We start from the raw sequence: 20,381 nt of genomic DNA, 5'->3' as shown, positions 1-20,381 counted from the left end.
ACAACTGCTGCAGACCATTCTATAAACAGAGTAAAGAGGGTAGATGTTTTCTTATGTGTTTAAGCATAGGAAACAGTAATGTTATGAATTGCTTCTGATTCAAAAAACTTCTTTCATATATATATATTTTTAATGTGCCAAATGTTCTTTTTTCTGGCAGTACAATAAAATAAACATCTTTTTGGATTTAGTGAACTGAAACCTATAGTCAGAACCCCTGGTTTCTTGCGGCAACATTTTCAAGATTCTGCAGCAAGAGTTTGCAAATTCTGTGGCAAATATGTGACATTTGTGTTTAGGGGGGGGGTTTATCCTTTTGGCTTTGATACGCTTATTATAGTCTATTTATACTTTTAATCAAGTTTATTTATTAATATTGGGGCAGATTTTAAAACCTATGTGCGCAGCCTACATTTGTGCGCCCTACCTGGTGCGCACAAATGTAGGCCTGATTTTATAACATGCGCGTGCAGCCGCGCGCACATGTTATAAAATCAGGGGTCAGCACGTGCAAGGGCGTGCACAATAGTGCAACTTGCGCGCACCGAGCCCTCGGGGAGACCCAGCTGGCTTTCCCCGTTCCCTTCCCATCTTCCCCTCCCTTCTCCTACCTTCTCCTACCTGTCCCGCCCCCCAGCCCGAAAAAAAAACAACCCTTACCTTTGTTGTGGAAGTTACACCTGCACTAGCCGAGTGCTGGCACGCGATCCCCCGGACCAGCGGCTGTACGGAGGCCTCTGGCCATGCCCCCCCCCCACCCCCGGACCGCCCATTTTTTCAAGCCCCGGGACTTACACGCGTCCCTGGGATTTACACGCGCCGCCGGGCCTTTTGAAAATAGGCCCAGTGCGGGTAACCCTCCTATGCGCTTAAATCCTCCTGGATTTACGTGTGTAGGGCTTTTAAAATCTGTCCCAAAGTGTTTTATGATGCTGTTTAGAACTCTTGGCTTAAAGTGACATTCATGTTCTTGTGGCGAGCTGTTTTTATACTGATTAGAAATGTAATGTTTTTTGTCTTTTATTGGATTTTTATGCTTTTATTTTATTTTTCATGTTTTCAGTGTTTTGTTTTTATTGATTCATTATATGTATGTGATATTATTGATCATATTGTAACCAAGCTAGCATTTTAGATAGGTGGAATAAACATTTTATAAATACATTTGCATGATTTTACATATAGTTACGATTTAAATAATATATTATTGTTAAGTTTATAAAAATAGTCATTTTCTGATATTTCTGTGTCCAGCAAATTTATTTGTTTTTTTATTAGAGGCAAAAGGGATTTTAGTGATTGGGGCTGGGTAAAGAATCTGGGAATAGGAAGAGAGAATATAGCAGAAGAGGAATCTTAGGCAGGAGGGGAAGAGAGATATGAGATGAAGGAGGATAGAGAATTCAGGGAGGATGAGGAAAGGGAGAGAAAAGGTGTCAGGAGTGGGATGGATGAGGAAAGATCAGGGATGGGAAGGTGGGAAGGAAGGGATTGTTGGGGATGGGGTGCAAAAGAAGGAGGGTAGACTGGAATAGGAAGAGGAGGAAAGAGAGAGCTAGGGATGGGGTGGAGGAGGAGGGAAGATTGGGATGGACTTGAAGAAGGCAGGAAGCTACAGCTCCTACAATGCACCTCCATCCCTTTTTTCCTTCGACCCCCTTCCAAAAGCCTCTTTGATTCCTCACAACCCCTCTTTCACTTCTCCCCCCCCCCCCCCCCCATGATCCCCTCACTCATCCTGGTTAACTCACCAGTACAACCCTATTACAAACCTCTCAGAAACCCTAATTCATTCCCTTCCCTGCCCCCAGAAACCCCTTCTACACTGGGTCATTCCTGTCCCCATCCTGTTCTTCAGTCTCCCTCCCCCCATGATCTCCAGTTCACACTCTTCCTTCTCCACCCCAGTTCACTCCATCCTTCCTTCCTCTACAATTCCCAGTTCATTCTATCTCCCCCTTCTCTCCTGTCCCTGGTCAGTACATTCCCTCCCTTCCTCACATCCTCAGTGCATTCTGCCTCTTCTCCCTCTCCAATCCCCCTTCTATTCCCTGACTCCAGCCTCACTGCACTCCATCTCTCCCTCCCTTCACCCCCTTCTGACCCTCCCTCCTTCCTGATTCTCAGTAGGTTTGCTCACTTCCCCACGTGAATGCAAAGTCACACGTTCTGCACCCCTTCCCCCTCCAAGTCCCCTCACTCTCCAGCTCATTCAGTTAAATAGAAGGAGAAGGCGATGGCCAGCTTTGCGGCGCCTCATCCTCCTCTCCTGCTGGGCCCAAGCATCAACTTTGAATCACGTGATTCAAAGTCAACGCTCAGGCTGAGCAGGGGAGGAGAAGGAGGCACTACAAGGCCTTGGTGTTTGGGTAATTGCCAGGTTCTTGTGGCCTGGTTTGGCCTCTGTTGGAAACAGGATGCTGGGCTTGATGGACCCTTGGTCTGACCCAGCATGGCAATTTCTTATGTTCTTATCTTCTGACTGAATGAGCAGATGAGTGAGGGGATCCTGGGGGTGAAGACAGTAAAATTGCGCCTCTCACACTGCTACCACTGATTTTCTTTCAGGACAGGCGGGCAGGACAGGAGCAATATGCCCAAGCGCCATCGTACTGCCACCAATGGTTTTCTTATTTTAGAAGGTCCTTGGTCTCCCGCAGCAATTTGTCAAGGCTTGGCCAAATCCTCAGAAAAGGCCGAATTTTGTAGCCCTTCTGCAGGCCTTGGAGTCACAGAATATCGGGAGCCCCGCCTATACTTTTCCCTTCTGAATACTGCTAAGTAGTCTTCAGGACGCAAAAAATATTTGTATTTAAAATTCATTCAGGCGTCGGAAGGCAACCTCTGAAATCAGCCTCATTATTTCATTTGGTGACTCATTCCATGTCCTCTTCTGTTTCAGTCATCCATTCAAAGACGCTATATCCTACAAGGTATGTTAAATGTGTAGCTGTGGTTTGCTTTTCTTTTTTTGTGTGCCCTGTTCAATATTTGTTTTCTCATAGTTTATAGGGGAATAATCTATGCACACCGTATAATTAAAGAAGGAATGATTTTTCAGTGATTCAGAGCATGTCACATTCCTGTTTGCTTTGTTTAACTAGGAATGTCTGCAGTTTGCATTTCCCTTAAATAGATGAAAGTAAAGGTATCATTTTAAAACAAGTTAGATATGAATAAAATGTACCTCAAGTATAAGCACAAACAATATATACTTGAAAACACTTCCATACACACACTGCCTACCTTGCAGTTTGTTTGCAAGCATCAATTCTCGTTTATTTAAGTTTATTTAGCTCATGCCTTTTCATGGGTAGCTAAGATGAGTTGCATTCAGGTGCAGTAGGTATCTCCCTGTCCCTAAAGGGCTTATAATGTAAGAGATCGATTTTTAAAATGAGCGCACGTGCACCCATTCATGCTAGAATATTTAAACGTTCGTGCACTTACACACGTACTTTTTAAAATGTACCAACAGCGTGTAAATATATTCTTCTAATTTTAAGAGGTTACGTGAGCACAGCTAGCACACGTGTGTCTTCAATAGGACCATGTCGGCTTTTATGCGCGTAGGGCAGCGGATTTTAAAACATGCTCACACGAGGCACACTCCCAGTTTTTCAATTAATCCAGCAGTTTATCCAATTAATAGCGAGGTCTTTCATCCTGCACATTGCCCAATTGACCCGGACAACTCACCAGCCTTTAAACCATACAACTTGAGCTCTACAGGCTTGCTTCTCATCAGGAGCAGTTGTAAAGTTACACGGATATATTGCGAATGCTCGCTGCGGTTTCATTTTTAAAATTCGGAGTTATGCGCGTAAGTTGTGGTCCTGCCCCATAACACCCATTCACTGCCCCCTTATTCCTCACCTGCGCGCAGGTACGTACGCGCATATTTTGCTGCATTTTAAAATCCATGCCGCGCTTATTCGCCCCTCCCCCCTCATTGTTTTTCAATGCCGCGCCCGGCGGCCTGTGTAATATGCGGCCGACAGGGAGCTAAAATCGTCAGGGAGGGGCGTTGCTCGGGCTGCCTCCCCGATGGGGAAACATGTCCGGCTGAGGGGGACGCCGAGGGAATGGTGGACCGCGATTTGAGAAAAAGACAGGCCCCGTTCCCGCTCAGCACAGAAACGGCAGCCATTTTAATGTCAGACTCGGAAGCGGGGTTATCAGAGGAGGACTCCCCGATTATTTCAGCACTCCCTTCGAGAACTCAGCGGACCTCAGCAGACCCCAGTCACCGAGAGGGTGAGGCCTCAGGGGCCCCCTCCGGAGGATTTTCTGCTTTTTCACCGGAGTTCGTTGTTCTGATGCACAAAGCTTTTTTGCATTTCAAGGATGCTTCTTCAGACTTCTCTGTCCCCCCTCCCCCAAAGTTGGCCCGCCTTTCATCATTGCAGGGGGATTCCCCCTCCCAAGGGATTTCCTCTCCTTCTGGCGCTCCACCTCAGCCTTCCAAGGATCCCTCAGCTGTACCTCCACCCCCGGTTTCGTGCTCAGGGGGGGACCCTCCGGGAGATCCTTCGGGAGATGATCCCACTTTGCTTTCTCATCTGGAGGGAGATGATCCAAGGATTCTACGTATTTTCCAGTCAGAGGAATTGGAGGACCTGATCCCTCATATTTTGACGGAAATGGACATCGACCCCCCTCCTGAGCCTGTTGGACCACAACCAAACGTAAGGAAAGGTGACCCTCTCCTTGCGGGTTTAAGGCCTTTGGCCAAGTCTTTTCCCACTCACCCTTCTTTTCTCCAACTCATTTCCCGTGAGTGGGATACTCCTGAGGCAACCCTCAGAGTTAGTAGAGCTATGGAGAAGCTCTACCCACTCCCACAGGATTTTCTGGACATCCTCAAAGTTCCCGCCGTGGACTCGGCTGTGTCAGCAGTGACCAAACACACTACCATACCGGTCACGGGAGGTACGGCTCTGAAAGACACTCAGGATAGAAAATTGGAAGTCTTTCTCAAAAGGATTTTTGAAGTTTCCGCACTAGGCATGCGAGCGTCCATTTGCAGTGCTCTTGCTCAGAGAGCAGGTCTACGCTGGGTACAGCAGTTGCTTACCTCGCAGGAGTTACCAGATGCTGAGGCCCTACAGGCGGATCGGCTGGAAGCCGTGATGGCATATGGGGCGGATGCCTTTTATGACCTACTCAGAGTCCTCGCCCGTTCCATGGTAGCGGCAGTCTCAGCTCGACGCCTTCTCTGGCTGCGAAACTGGTCCGCGGACGCATCCTCTAAAACGCGCCTGGGATCCCTTCCCTTCAAGGGTAAATTTCTTTTTGGGGAAGATTTGGATCAGATCATTAAATCTTTGAATGAGAATTCAGTGCATAAGCTTCCGGAAGATCGTCCACGATCCTCAAGGTTTTCCTACTCTTCTTCCAGATCTCGATACAGGAATCAGCGGAGGACACGAAACACTCGTCAACAAGCTCCTCGGAACCCATCCTCACGTTCAGGTTCCTGGAACAGGCCCTTTCGAGGGCGCCGTCCCGGCAGGGAGGGTCAGGGACGGGGTTCCTCTAATTCCTCCTCCTTCAAGACAAACCAATGATGCCAGTCGGACCCACGACCCGGTTCCCCGGCTGGGGGGCCGGATCTCTCTCTTTTACAGCGAGTGGGTCCAAATTACATCGGACCAGTGGGTCCTGGATATTCTAAAGCACGGCTACGCATTGGATTTTGTCCATCCTCCCAGAGACAGGTTCCTTTTCTCTCCTTGCGGATCCAGTTACAAGCAAGAAGCTGTCGCTTCCACTCTCGACCGACTTTCCGCACTTGGAGCGATTTCACCAGTCCCTCCCTACGATTGGGGTCGAGGTCATTACTCCATCTATTTTGTTGTCCCAAAGAAGGAGGGTACTTTTCGTCCCATCCTGGACCTCAAGATGGTGAACAGGTCTCTACGAATCCCCCGTTTTCGCATGGAGACTCTTCGGTCGGTTCTAGCAGCGGTACATCGAGGAGAATTTCTAGCTTCCTTGGATCTCACCGAGGCCTACTTGCATATTCCTATTCTCAAGGATCATCAGCGCTACCTAAGATTCAAGATCTTAGGTCAACATTTTCAGTTCCGGGCCTTACCTTTCGGTCTAGCGACGGCTCCACGAGTCTTCACGAAAATCATGGTAGTGGTGGCAGCTGCATTGCGCCGGCAGGGCGTTCTGGTACACCCTTACCTGGACGATTGGCTCATACGAGCGAAGTCATGGGACCAGGGTTGCCGGATGGTCAGAATAGTGCTCCGCATGCTCCAGTCTCTCGGGTGGATTGTCAACTATGCCAAGAGTCACCTAGTTCCTTCCCAGTCCCTGGAATTCCTGGGAGCACATTTCGACACGAAACAGGGCATGGTATTCCTCAAGAAAGAAAGGGCTCAGTCCCTTCGCGATCAGGTTCTCCGATTCTTGGATCTTCAAGAACCCACATCATGGGATTACCTTCAGCTCCTGGGCACGATGGCCTCCACTATCGATCTTGTTCCTTGGGCCTTTGCCCACCTCCGCCCTCTTCAAAGGTCTCTGCTCTCCAGATGGAAACCGTCCTCACAAGACTACCAGATGGTACTCCCAATTCCGATGGATACCGTCCACAGTCTCCACTGGTGGCTAGAATACCGAAACCTAGCTCAAGGAGTATCTCTGGACATACCAGAATGGATAGTGGTCACCACGGACGCCAGTCTATCAGGATGGGGGGCGGTCTGTCAGGAGAGCTCTCTACAAGGTCAATGGACGGCGGAACAAGCCCGGTGGCCCATCAATCGTCTGGAGACCAGAGCGGTACGTCTGGCGTTAAAAGGGTTCCTTCCTCGGTTGCTTCACAGAGCTGTCAGGGTCCTTTCCGACAATGCGACCACGGTGTCTTACATCAACAGACAGGGGGGCACACGAAGTCTTCAAGTATCCTTGGAAGCGGACAAATTAATGCTCTGGGCGGAAAGGCATCTGTTGCGTTTGGCAGCCTCCCACATAGCGGGAGTAGACAATATACAGGCAGACTTCTTAAGTCGTCAACGCCTGGATCCCGGAGAATGGGAACTCTCGGGGGAGGCAATGGATTTGATAATCTCCCGATGGGGTCCTCCCCACCTGGATCTCATGGCCACAGCAAGCAATGCAAAGACTCCGCGTTTCTTCAGCCGCAGAAGAGAACACGGCGCAGAAGGAATCGATGCTCTAGCCCTGCCTTGGCCGCGGAACATCCTACTTTATGTCTTTCCACCGTGGCCTCTCGTGGGAAAAGTGATTCGAAGAATCGAGAATCACCACGGTCCAGTGGTCCTAGTGGCGCCGGAATGGCCTCGTCGACCGTGGTTTGCGGATCTTCTTCTCCTAACCATGGAAGGCCCTCTACGTCTCAGCCACATTCCACGCCTACTTCGGCAGGGACCCATATTTTTACAGCAGGCCGATCGCTTCTGTCTAGCGGCCTGGCTTTTGAGAGGCGCAAACTGAGGTACAGAGGCTACCAGGAGGAGGTCATTTCGACTCTATTACTAGCTCGTAAGAGATCTACTTCAGTCACTTATATAAGAGTTTGGAAGGTCTTCGAAAATTGGTGCGGATCTCACGACATCCACCCCACCAATGCTTCCGTATCTCAAATTCTCTCCTTCCTTCAGGAAGGACTAGATCTCGGCCTCTCTTACAACTCACTTCGAGTACAGGTCGCGGCTTTGGGCGTCCTCTTATATAGTGGCGAAGGATCGCGTCTCTCCTCTCATCCGGATGTGGGTCGCTTCCTTAGAGGGGTGCGTCACTTGAAGCCTCCGTTACGTCCTCCTTGTCCGTCCTGGAATCTGAACTTAGTTTTACGAGCACTTAGCGGTTCACCTTTTGAACCCTTAAGATTTTCCTCTCTTAAAGATCTGACTTTTAAAACTATCTTCTTGGTGGCAATCTGTTCAGCGCGACGCATTTCAGAACTACAGGCACTATCCTGTCGAGAACCGTATCTCCGTTTTTCAGATGACGGCGTGTCTCTCCGCACGGTCCCATCTTTTCTTCCTAAAGTGGTTTCGGCCTTCCACCTCAATCAGTCAGTTGAGTTGCCTTCCTTCAAATCAAACGAACCCAGGGATTTACGTCTTTTGGATGTAAAGCGATGTCTGTTGCGTTATTTGGAAGTTACCAATGAATTTCGTCTTTCCGACCATCTCTTCGTTCTCTGGTCGGGCCCCAGGAAGGGTCACATGGCATCCAAAACGTCTATTGCTCGCTGGCTGAAGGGGACAATTGCTTCGGCTTATATTGGGGCCGGTAAGCAACCTCCTTTGGGGGTTAAAGCCCATTCCGTTCGCGCACAGGCAGCATCATGGGCAGAGTCTAGCTCTGTTTCAGTCCAGGAGATTTGCAGAGCGGCGACGTGGAAGTCTCTCCATACTTTCGCAAGGCACTATCGTCTGGATGTTTCCACATCATCAGACGGTTCTTTTGGGGATCGAGTCATCCGAGCAGGGCTATCCACGGCCCGCCCATAAGAGGGAAGCTTGGGTACATCCCATCGTCTGGAATGATCCTGGTATGTACAGGGAAAAGAAAATTATTCCTTACCTGCTAATTTTCGTTCCTGTAATACCATGGATCATTCCAGACACCCTCCCATTACTATTGAAAGTTTTAATTAAGGTGGGCTATCTCTGCTCGACTATGCTCTCCTTATTTTTCTACTCACTCTAGCACTCAAAGTTGTTTTGTTCAAATATTTATGTGTTAATAAGTTCTCTGTTGAGGTTATCATTCTGTTCTTTAACAGTTTTCAAACTTTAAATTTTAGTTAATACATTTACTTGATCCCTCTCTTCCTCTTGGGCTTGGCTTTGCTAGGCTAGATACTGGGGATGATGACGAGGGTGGTGACGTAGTGTAGCACCTCCCCCAGAAATCTGTTTCTGACTCCATCTGCTGGACAGGGCACATAACCCATCGTCTGGAATGATCCATGGTATTACAGGAACGAAAATTAGCAGGTAAGGAATAATTTTCTTTTATGCGCGTAAGTTGTGGTCCTGCCCCATAACACCCATTCACTGCCCCCTTATTCCTCACCTGCGCGCAGGTACGTACGCGCATATTTTGCTGCATTTTAAAATCCATGTTGCTCGCGCATGGCCCACATGATGCGCATATGTGGGCATTTTTGCAATCATAATGCTTTTTAAAATCGACCTGACAGTTTGTATCTGAAGCAACGGAGAGTAAAGTGACTTGTTCAAGGTCACCAGGAGCATCAGTGGGATTTGTACCTGAGCTTCTCTGGTTCTCAATCTGCTGCTCTAACCACTAGGCTGCTCCTCCACTTCATATAGAGAATTCTATAATCAATATTTCTACAACACAATGTAGGGCTAGCACAAAATTGGAAATCAAATGAGTATATTGTAATATCGGACTGCAAATAATTTTGAATAAATTGTGCAGCATCAGCTCGCGTAAAACGGGCACTCATCATTGAGCACCCACTCTCCTAACGTGTGCCCAGCCATCCCCCCTGGGCGCACGATGCATTATTTAAATGAAGGGTCACATTAAAAAGGAGGTGCTAGGGAACATTGTGTATCCCTGGCACCTCCTCGGCATCGGGCGCCCAGGAGAGGTGGCTGTCAGTGTGGGCTGGGAAAACAGATGCTCAGTACGAGCGTCCGTTTTCCACCGGAACATGACACCAACACAAGATACATGGCCTGGACCGTCTTATCTTGGGTGCCCAGAATTTTTTTTTTTCAAGACTTTTTTTTTTTTTACACTTCAATCTGCTTTCTGTGGTTCCTCCTACTTAGTATCACAACAACACTAAGTGGAGGAATCACATAAAGCAGGAATTATTTTTTCCAGTTAGCCCTTGAACGCGGCAAACTCTCCATGCAGCCCCGAGCTGGGGTAAAATTTGCCGCATTGCAATGGGCGCATTGGTCACGTGGGAAACTTTTTTAATTGCGGGGATTACTTAATAGCCTCATCTACATGGCATTTCCATGTGATGAGCGCTATTAGCTCCGTACTCAATTGGATGTGCATTTTGGACGCACTAACCCCCGTAATGCATTGGGCGCTATGGACGCGCGTCCAAAACGCACATCCGATCGCGTGTTAAGCCGTGCGCTGGCCACAGTGCATGGTATTGCATCAGCCTGAATGTATTTTATTTTTTTGAAAAAAGATAAAGAAAATAATATGCGACCTGATTTAAACATACAACGCAGTCTTTTCAATACTGATATTAAACCCCATTCTCCATAATGCCCTAATCAAAAGTCATCCACTAATTTTGACAATGGCAAACTGGTTCATTTCAGTTTAATGTTTCAAACCCCTAGGTAATGCATCAATAGAGCTCTCATAAAATAAAATTGGTAGCCTGGTACAGCTACATTTTGAATTCAAATGGTTCTTTATCTACTGAAAGGCTTCCATGGCTTATCCTAAGCAAACCATCTCATCTGGTAGTGATGTCTATTAAATAGACCCTAGCAAGCCCAGATTCAGTGAGCAGGCAAGCGGCAGAGATAGCTGCGTAAATTTACATAGATAACTTTAGCCGCCCTACTTAATATACACGAATAAAGTTATCCAGCTAAAGTTACCTAGATATTTCTGGCCTTAACGGGCTTTATTTAGAATATAGCTGACTAAATTTAAAAAACAAATAAAGCCCTTTGGGCCAAAAGCTAGGTTTCTCATACGTCACCCCCAACCCTCTCCAGCCCCCCAAATATTTAAAAAGCAGTCAGGACATAATGCCCAAGCCCTCCCTCCTCCGCTAAACTCCCAAAATAAAAAGAGAGTCAGTCCCCGCCATTGTGGCCTCAGGTACCCCCTCACTGTTCTTGTGCTAGTCCCTGCCCCATACACAATCTCCTGCAAACCTCCAACCACATCCAATATGTAGATATAGGAATCCTCTATAAGCACTTGAAAGAGCCTTCAAATCATATTCTGCACTTTGCAGGGGGTAATTGCATTTAGCTTCCAAACCAATCAGGCCTACAGACGATTTTCCTTAGTAATCCAGGTAATAAACATGCTACTCCTAGGGTTGTTCAATTTTAATTGATAATTTTTAATATTCAATATCTCTGGAAGTCATTTTAAAAAGTATGGAAGAGAATCAGTTTGTGTGCACGCAAAATATGAATTGCATATGATTCTTGATGAGACAGATTGAACTCTTGCATTTTTGCATGGTATAATTGCGAACACTTTAAGACAATTTGGATAAGAGCCCAGCTTTCAATGTGGTGGCCAGACACTGTTGATGTGGCAATCTTGTTAGCTGGCTCTTAATTTCCATGAATTAATTAGGTTAATTTTCCTTTCAGGGAAATGTGCTGTTAGGACACGAGGTTAACATGCAACCCTTTTAAACAAATTAATCTTTTTTTTCAAACAAGCTCCCTTGGTTTTGCGCAATAAAAATCTTTAAATGACCTTGAAAAAGGCTACCGTTTAGGGAGCGCACTTGCTACTAGTTCTGTTTGATGTAATTTACTTTCCTTTGTTTTTTTTATTGTTATTCTTTACAGGATAGTAGAATCACAAGTGGCAAAGGCAAAACCTTTAGAAACAACAGCCTTGTTGATTTAAGAATCTTTCATGCTATTGTGATCATGTTGTTCTCTGACTACTGACAAGCAGTCTCAGCTAGTGTAAGACCTTTAAGTACTTCTTGCTATGCTGAACCCAAACTGAAACAGTTACAAGCTCAGGTTTCATTCTTACTTAGCTTAATAAACTGCAGAAAAAAATTATCGGCCAAATTTTTAATCAGACACGGGTGTAAAGAATGGGGATTTCTCGTGTGGCCGGGCCTTGCGCGCACCGCTCGCATTTTCAAAGGGGCCCAGCCACGCGTGTAACCCCTGTTACGCGCTGAAGTGCCGGGCCCATAGAAAGGGGCGGTCTGGGGGTGGGGAGGGGCGGGACTGGAGGCGGCCGGTGCGGCAGCCATTTGCCGCTGTACTGGGGAAGCACATGCCGGCAGTCGGCCGGCGTGCACAAGTTGCTTCTGCTCCAACAGAGCAGTAAGCAACAAAAGAAAACAAAAAAAAAGGTAGGAGAATGGGTTTAGGGGGTGGGGAGAAGAGGGGAAGAGGGAGGGAATATGGGTGGGGGGGGGGTAGGGAAGTTCTCTCCCAATCCGCTCCTTAATTGGAGCGGACTGGGATGGAACTGGGAGAGGCCCGATCTCGTCGCCGCACATACTTTCTAAAATTAGGACCCCTGCGTGCGCAGCCCATGGATTTTATAACATGCGCGCACCAGCGTGCACATGTTATAAAATCGTTGCATCCATGTGTGCACTCTTCTTTTAAAATCTACCCCTATCTGTCTTTCAGTAATGTCAAAACTCCTAGATAGAGAAGCTAACACATTCTGTCAATAATGAGAAATAGTCTTGGGTTTTTGTCTGCTCAAGGGCAGAAGGCACTAACGGCGAGATCACTGCTGCGTGGTCCACCCCCCTCCCCCTCATCCCTTGTCCCGAATTTTCACATATTGTCACAAAATTCTTGTAAGACTACAAAATACGAGGCAATAGACCTTTATGGTGGAAGAGGCCGCAGCTTTATTGTACTTTAAACAATTTGTATATGATATGCACGAGCCGCTAATTGTATATATAACCAATGGTACCAGGGGCCATCCGCCGTGTCTCCTAGCAAGGCGTCCCCCCTCCTCCGGCCTCCCGCCTTGCTCTTGCTAGCCAGGGGGGCCCATACCTCCAGCCTACTTAATACGGCCGCGGCTCGTTCACCCGCCTAAAGCTGCGACATATAATACACCTTGCATGCTGTAACAGGTTGATAGAACAGAGGAACAAGCATAACTTTTGAAGTAAACTTATTACTAAGATAAGATTCCTAACTACAGATATGTACGTTAGTGACAATGAATGGCTGTTGTTGCTATTGTTAATACATGACTTATCTGGTTACTGGGGGTGGATGGGTGGGATTTCATGCCGTCGCCGCCAGGTAAAAGGGGCTACTGGCGGCGACGGGGCCCTCTTTTATCGGCGTTGCAACGCACTCGCAGCACGCGTTGCAGGCCGATGACTTCGCCGACGTCAGGCCCGGCGCATGCGCTCCAATGAAGTGCGCACTCGGCCATCGGGGGATGTTCCTTCCCGCTAGGAGGGAGGTGGGCGTGCCCCCAACCCAGCGGTGTCGCAGTTAGGGGCAGGGCTTTCACGCACAGGGGCGCGAGCCTTTGCATTTAGTTCCATCTTCTGTTACTTAGTGTAATGAGTGGGAACCCCCATACAGCTGGAAACAGTTCAGAAACCAGGAGGAGTTAGCCATTCAGAGAAGCAGAAAGGTGCTCCAAAGGAAACAGAGTCTAAAGGAGATAAAAGAAATGATACAGCTTTAAGGAGGAGAATTGGAAAACAAGAGGCTGCTGGGAATTGTAGTCCAGGAGAGCCATGACCAAAAGACAGTTAGGTGAACATGGACAGCAGAGACAGATAACATTAATTGCTGGGTTCAGATGAGGTTAATTGAGTCTCTCTTGGAAGAAGATGCCAGGGAGCCAGGCCTGATTGGATGGGGCAAGGATAACCCAATGGCTGACATGTTAGTAGTGGTTATCCAAGTGAAAAGACTGTATGAGCCTGCTGCAGCTTGATAATGGACAGCAGACAAGGGGTTTTTGTTTGCTGTATAAAGTTCATGCTAGCTTGTATTTAAATGCCTGCTGTACTTGCCTGGAATGAGCCCGTGCCTCTGGGGTGTTAAACTATGTTATGTCTGTGAGGCAACAGGCGTTGGTAGAAAATAGATTGATTTTGTGCAGATTGTTTGGTCATGCAGGTGTTTGTGGCTGCTGGACAGAGGTTTGGAGCATGTGACTGGTCTTCATACCAAGATAATAGGTTAGTTGGAGGTAGTTTGGGTTTAAAAAAAAAAAGATAAGCAGAATGTACACACGTGTACAGTTTTCTTTTCAAGACAATTGAATTATTACCATTCCATGAGAATCCCAAGTTATACAATTTATGTATAGATTTGATTACTTGAAACAGATGTTGCTGTAAATGATTGCTTTTCTGAACTAGGTTAAAAGTTCAAATAATGATTAATATTGCATTAGATTCCCCCTACCCAGCTCTAATTTGGCCAGCTGTATGTAAAAGTGTCATGTGGATGGTAAGCAAAAAAGCAAGTTACAATTCACTGAAATCAGTTTGATTTGAATGAGTTGCAAAACCGCAGTTACTTTGGAATTGTAATTGATAGGATGAGCAGTGTTATGACTTAAATGAATGTAATGTGTTTTTTTTAACATTACATCTTTTTGTTTATTTTACTTTAATGTACAGAATTTTAAAAGGAGAGGTATTTTACATTGATCAGAACTCTATGTATCAGGAGAAATCCAGGGACACAAGTTCAAGCTTTTCTTGGCTACTGTGTGATCTAGGCAAGACATTTATTCTTTGTTTCAGTTTATCTACAACCCTAAACATCTGCTGGGCAGACTAGATGGACTATTTTAGTCTTTATCTGCAATCATTTACTATGTTACTAATTACTTGGGTAATAGCAATAATATGGTTGGATTTCTTTTTTATATATTGTTTAAACAATCAGGTTTTCTTTTTATATATTTGAAGGGGGAGACTGAAATGTTCTCTGTTGACAAACAGTCATGAATTCACCATAAAGTGTGGGTAGCATCATGTGACAATGCAGACACGGATTCAGCTCTCAAAGATGAGTAAAAAAAACTTACTGGAACCAGGTTGCTGGCTCTGACCTTTAAAAAGGAGATAGAGCAGCTTTTAAACTAGAACAGAGGGGAAAGCCGACAGTCACTCAGCAGCGCATGGTTCGGAGGGAGGTATCTTCAAAGGATACTAATGAAGCATTAGAGTTAGGGCATCCCAACGAAGAGGTTCCAATAATAAGAAAAGTAGTCCAAGTACCTATAATTAAAAACTCACTGAGCTAAAAGATTCCAATTTATCCCTGTCAACTGAAAACCAGAATGTAAATACAAACAAAAACACACTTTGAAAGGTTTGTATACCAATGTCAGAAGTCTAGGAAGTAAGATGGGAGAGTTAGAGTGTACAGCAGTGAGAGAGTCGTAATTGGCATCTCAGAGACATGGTGGAAGGAGGATAATCAGTGGGATAGTGCTATTCCAGGGTACAAATTATAATGCAATAATTAATAGATAAGTTTTGGCCCCATTCTTGGCAGGTATTTTTAGGGTTTGGTGGGATGGAGAGAGGGACCAGGGGTAGGGAGTGTGGAGGGGAATATATGTAGATGGCATGGGATTAGGAGTGGGAAGGCCTGGCAGCAACAATTCATTTCAATTCATGGAAGGAGCTTGGGGAGGAGGATCAGCAATGGACCAGGGGACATTTGTGAGATATTGGAGGGGATGTGGGGTGGGGGGTGCAAGAGTTGCTAGGGCATCTGTGAAATTTGGTGGTGGGGGAGGAGAAATTCGAGTCACAGACCCCTCCACTTTTTTTTTTTTTTTTACTTTCCCTGCGCTACTTACGCATATATCTTTTGAAGACATAGCTGGATAACTTTAGACAAGTATTTTCAGTAGGACAGTTTTCCTGCTGAATATATGGAACAAGTTATCCGGCTAACTTTAGCTGGATAACTTGTCCACTAACTGGCCTACTGAATATTATCCCCAGTGATTTCTTATAAATTGAACCCAGAAGCCAGAAACAAAACTTAGTGCTGATTCTGTCTCTTAACATACTTTTTAACCTTTAGCATACAATTTAGCATTTCAGCAGCTTTGGATAGTTTTTACAAGTCTGATCACTGTAATATACAAATACTGTCTGTGTGTGTGTGTAAGATGAGTCTAGAGATAAAATGGAATGCAGACACTGATCTTTGGCACATTTCTGCATTTCTAAGTAGTTTTTCTAGTGTTCTAGCAGCATTAGTTTTCTTCAGACTATTCCTTTAGCAAAAATGTGATTATAATACATAAGAGTAATGACTTATACTGTGGCTTGCCTCTGCTTTGCATCTCTGCTTTTTACTGGTGTATATTTTAATAAGAACTTTGCAGAACACCCTTACAGTACCTTGGCCTCCTAGCTGTCTAAATGCTGACAACACCCTCTAGGTCAGAAGTGGCCAAATTCGGTCCTCGAGAGCCACAAACAGACCATGTTTTCAGGATATCCACAATGAATATGCATGAGTTAGATTTGCATGCACTTTCTCATGCATATTCATTGTGGATATCCTGAAACCTGACCTGTTTGTGGCTCTCGAGGACCAGAGTTGACCACCCCTATTCTAAATGTTCCAGCATACCTATTGAATCCCCTGAGGGTCAATCATGATCCTCAGGGGTGGGGCCATATACCAGGCTTTCTAAATTTTGACAAACCTAATCAATATCAAAAGATACACCTCTACCGCGAACTGCTGTACTGAACAAAAACAATCAAGAGCTTAAACTCTGTCGCTGTGCAATTGAATAAACTTTTAAATGAATAATGTGTGTTCTAAAATTATTTTAAATAAAGTAAATACCTACACTACCAATGGTGAAAATTTTTTTTAATAGTGTGTATAAATTTAAAAATATTAAATGGAGTCAGAGAAAGGTTTCATACATGGTGTAGGTGCCCCGCACCTCCGTAAGGTGAACTTATAATCATCAACCTTCCTCCTCCTCCTCAATAACTTTTAACGATTCTTTTTTGAAAATTTTTTAATGTGAACTTGTGTTGTCCCTAACAACACCTAAAGGACTCTTCCGTGGCAATATAATTTTTAAATGCGTGACCGCAAAAGTTTACTCCATAATACTCAATGAGAATGTCAATAAAGGGTATAAAAACAAACTTCCCTGATTTTGGTTGGTGTGTCCATCTTCTTATGGGTTATCCAGGTCCATGCATTGCATTACCAGCACTTAGAGCGAGTTCTCTTGCAGGTCCGATTGTGACGTCATTAACCTTGTTGCAACGTTGAATCGTTTCATTGGTTGCTTTCAGCTCCAGCAGCAATATATATAAGGAGCCAGTTCACCTGACAGGTCATTCTTCCTGGCGATCGATAGAGGAAGATCGCCTTGTGGCATAACATCTCGAGCTCAGGAGAAACCGTCGAGGAGAGGGTTGCAGACTCCGTGAAGTTGGTCCTGGCAAACATCGAACCCCCTGAGGAAAGGCATTCTTGTCTGAAACATGTTAGGGATAACCCATAAGAAGATGGACACACCAACCAAAATCGGGGAAGTCTGTTTTTATACCCTTTATTGACATTCTCATTGAGAATTATGGAGTAAACTTTTGCGGTCACGCATTTAAAAATTATATTGCCACGGAAGAGTCCTTCAGGTGTTGTTAGGGACAACACAAGTTCACATTAAAAAATTTTCAAAAAAGAATCGTTAAAAGTTATTGAGGAGGAGGAGGAAGGTTGATGATTATAAGTTCACCTTACGGAGGTGCGGGGCACCTACACCATGTATGAAACCTTTCTCTGACTCCATTTAATATTTTTAAATTTATACACACTATTAAAAAAATTTTTCACCATTGGTAGTGTAGGTATTTACTTTATTTAAAATAATTTTAGAACACACATTATTCATTTAAAAGTTTCTAAATTTTGAGCCTGGTTTCCCCAGAGCCATTCTGTGGTTTCATGCATAACACATCAGCCCTGAACCAAGCAGACCCTGATTCAAGGCCAACCACAACACTTTTTTCCCTAACAGTTAAGAAGCTAAAGTCCCTAACAGAATCACTAGATCTAGAGCATGCAGCAATTTGTAAAGTGGTGGTGGAGGACACAGAGGAGTATGAGAAGCACTTAATCTGCTCAGTCTATGATGCATTCAACACTAGCCAGAACTTCAGTGGCAGCCACTGGGACTCACAAGCTGGCTTGGTTAAGAGCCATAAGTCTACGGAAAGATGTACATGATTGGCTTGCAGGTGTATGGGAGATAGCCTGTTTAGAGATTAAGTCAAAGAAACTGTAGCTCAGATTAAGGAGCATCGAGCTACAATTACAAGAGACCAAGCGACATGCCTTCTCCTGTGCGATTTATCCGGCTAAGTGTTGCCAGTTGAACACAGCTGGATATTCAGCAGCTGCTATTTAGACAGATAAGTCCTACTTATCCAGCTAACTTCTGTTTGAATACCAGCTTCAAAATAAAAATACAGAACCAACAATGCTAATACAGTCTGAAATGATAAATATAACAAACTAAACATATCACATACACCAGAGGTAGCCAGCTTCAGTCCTCAAGTTCAGATGTAGTTTATGAACATTGTGGATATCCTGAAAACTAGATCTGTTTGTGGCTCTTGAGAACCAGAGTTGATCTTCTCTGGCGTACATAATAATACCTAGCAACAAGATCTTCCCAAATACTAAAGCAAAGTTCATTAATGGCTTTTAATCCCTATACCGTCAAACTAAACCTAGTAAACAGAGTCTTTAAAGCAATAAAGTCCTTCAAAAATAGCTACAAAAAGTCATGTGACCCAGAACAGCTAATCAAAAAACAGGAAATAGAGACACTGCTCAAATTGATAAGTCACAAAACATATTGTAGAACATAAAACATCATAATAGAAAATTAGGCAAAGCAAATCAATTGGAGAAAATAAAAGATTGATCATGTGATCTCATGGTTAAGACTCGCCAGATGGAGTGAATTCATCTAAAAAACCTACGGTAATTCTTTTTGCATTGGATTAGGCATTTGAATAATGCCTGCCCTGAACTGGGGGAGGCAGGAGGGATGATTTTTCTTTATTTCTAGTCCAGTGCGAACAGCATTGGATTTTTTGGTTGAACTCAGTCCATTCCTTTCCATGATATTTAATGCAAATGCACTGAGTCCCCTCCTGCCTCCCACCCCATCCGGGAGTGCAGTACTGATTTACCAACTCCCAGCCACTTCCAGCGTTACTGTCAAAGAAACGCAGAAAGCAGCTGGGAATGGGCAAGATAGTACCATGCTCCTGGCTGGGGCTTTGAGGAGTCCGGAGGGTGGGGATGGAGGTTGTGTGGTTGGGGGGGGGGAGGTGAGGTAGAGGGCAGGAAGGGACTTCTCATGGGAGGGCCCACTTCAATAGTTTTTTAATTTTGGGGGTAAGGGGGGGTTGGGGGAAGAATTGGATGCTAGCCCGCACTTAAAGTATTTGGACGGGGTTGAGAGGCTGGGGGATATAGCCAGGAAGGGTTAAACTTATTTGGTTAATCGACCTGGGCTATGTTCTGAATATATTATGTTAGGTTTAAAGTTGTCTGGGTGACATTACCTGGATAACCTAGGTGACTATTCAGTGGGAGATTTGTCCTGCTAACTTTAGCTGGATAACTTGTCTGCTCGCTGTTTTACTGAATACTGGCCTCTGAATCTTTGAGAGAATTAGATGTTCAGGTATCTTGCAGCTGCCTAAAACGTTAGCCGGCAGCCTTAGCAGTATCAAAAATAAAATAGGCCCTCAATCAGTTTACTCACTTCTGGCACAGTGGAATCCTGTTTGGACGTAAGATGTGTCAGAAATCCAAATGATTACTTTTACAGTGCTGTTCCAAAAATAATCTGTCTCCAGCAAATTGATCAAAGATATCCATTTGCCCATGGTATATTCTTGTCTCTGTGAGTAGTCCTCACATGGAGTGTTCCCAGACAGGTAGAAGCGCATCAGTCTGGAGAAGCTACAGTTTCTACAGGCTTGCACAGGGTCTGAGGCTAGCCATAATGTGTATATGAAGTATACACACACATATATAGACATATATGTGCACTTATATATGCAAGTGAATTGCTAATGTTCATTTTCTTAGGGAGCCCTCTTTTTCAGAACACATGACTTTAAATAATACTGGAGACCACAAGAGTAAGCACAGTGAACCTTTGTTAAGGTCATTAAGAAAATAAAGGACAAATTTCATAAAATTTGCAAAGATATACTGTATTACATATGTATTTGGGTGTATTTCTTGAAGAAATTTTCTGGAAATTCTTTGCTTCAAGACTATAAGCTTCAGACTTATGTGGAGTTCTTAGTTTCACTGATTGCTTGTGCAGCTTCAGGAAGGCATAGAGCCAGATCCAGCAAACATACAGGCCGATACAGTAAAATCACAGGAGAGCGGGCGAGCGCCCGCTCTCCCGGTGCGCGCACAGGACCCTCTCCTGTGCGCGCGATACAGTAAATAAATTTAAATTAGGCCCGGTGGTAAAAAGAGGCGCTAGGGACACTAGCACGTCCCTAGCGCCTCTTTTCGGACAGGAGTGGCGGCTGTCAGTGGGTTTGACAGCCGGCGTCGGTTCTCGAGCCTGCTGACAGCCATGGGTTCGGAAACCGGACGCCGGCAAAATTGAGCGTC

General features: G+C 45.1%; 1 protein-coding gene across 2 annotated transcripts in view; it reads left to right on the top strand.

Moving 5' to 3' along the window:
* The window catches only part of GSTCD (glutathione S-transferase C-terminal domain containing), a 390,707-nt gene that overhangs the window by 361,548 nt on the left and 8,778 nt on the right, over positions 1-20,381 (top strand). For both annotated transcript variants that reach the window (XR_003855814.1, XM_029596910.1), the window contains exon 10: positions 2,903-2,933. Coding sequence is in view for 1 of the 2 variants with exons in the window: in XM_029596910.1 (XP_029452770.1) it covers positions 2,903-2,933 (31 nt within the window). In the remaining variant the exon portion in view is untranslated. The remainder of the gene's footprint in view (positions 1-2,902; positions 2,934-20,381) is intronic.

This window comes from Rhinatrema bivittatum, chromosome 1 (genome assembly GCF_901001135.1).
Source record: "Rhinatrema bivittatum chromosome 1, aRhiBiv1.1, whole genome shotgun sequence".
Taxonomy (NCBI): Eukaryota; Metazoa; Chordata; class Amphibia; order Gymnophiona; family Rhinatrematidae; genus Rhinatrema; species Rhinatrema bivittatum.
The sequence above is the reverse complement of the archived record's forward strand: the minus strand, read 5'-3'. Positions and strand labels throughout refer to the sequence as shown.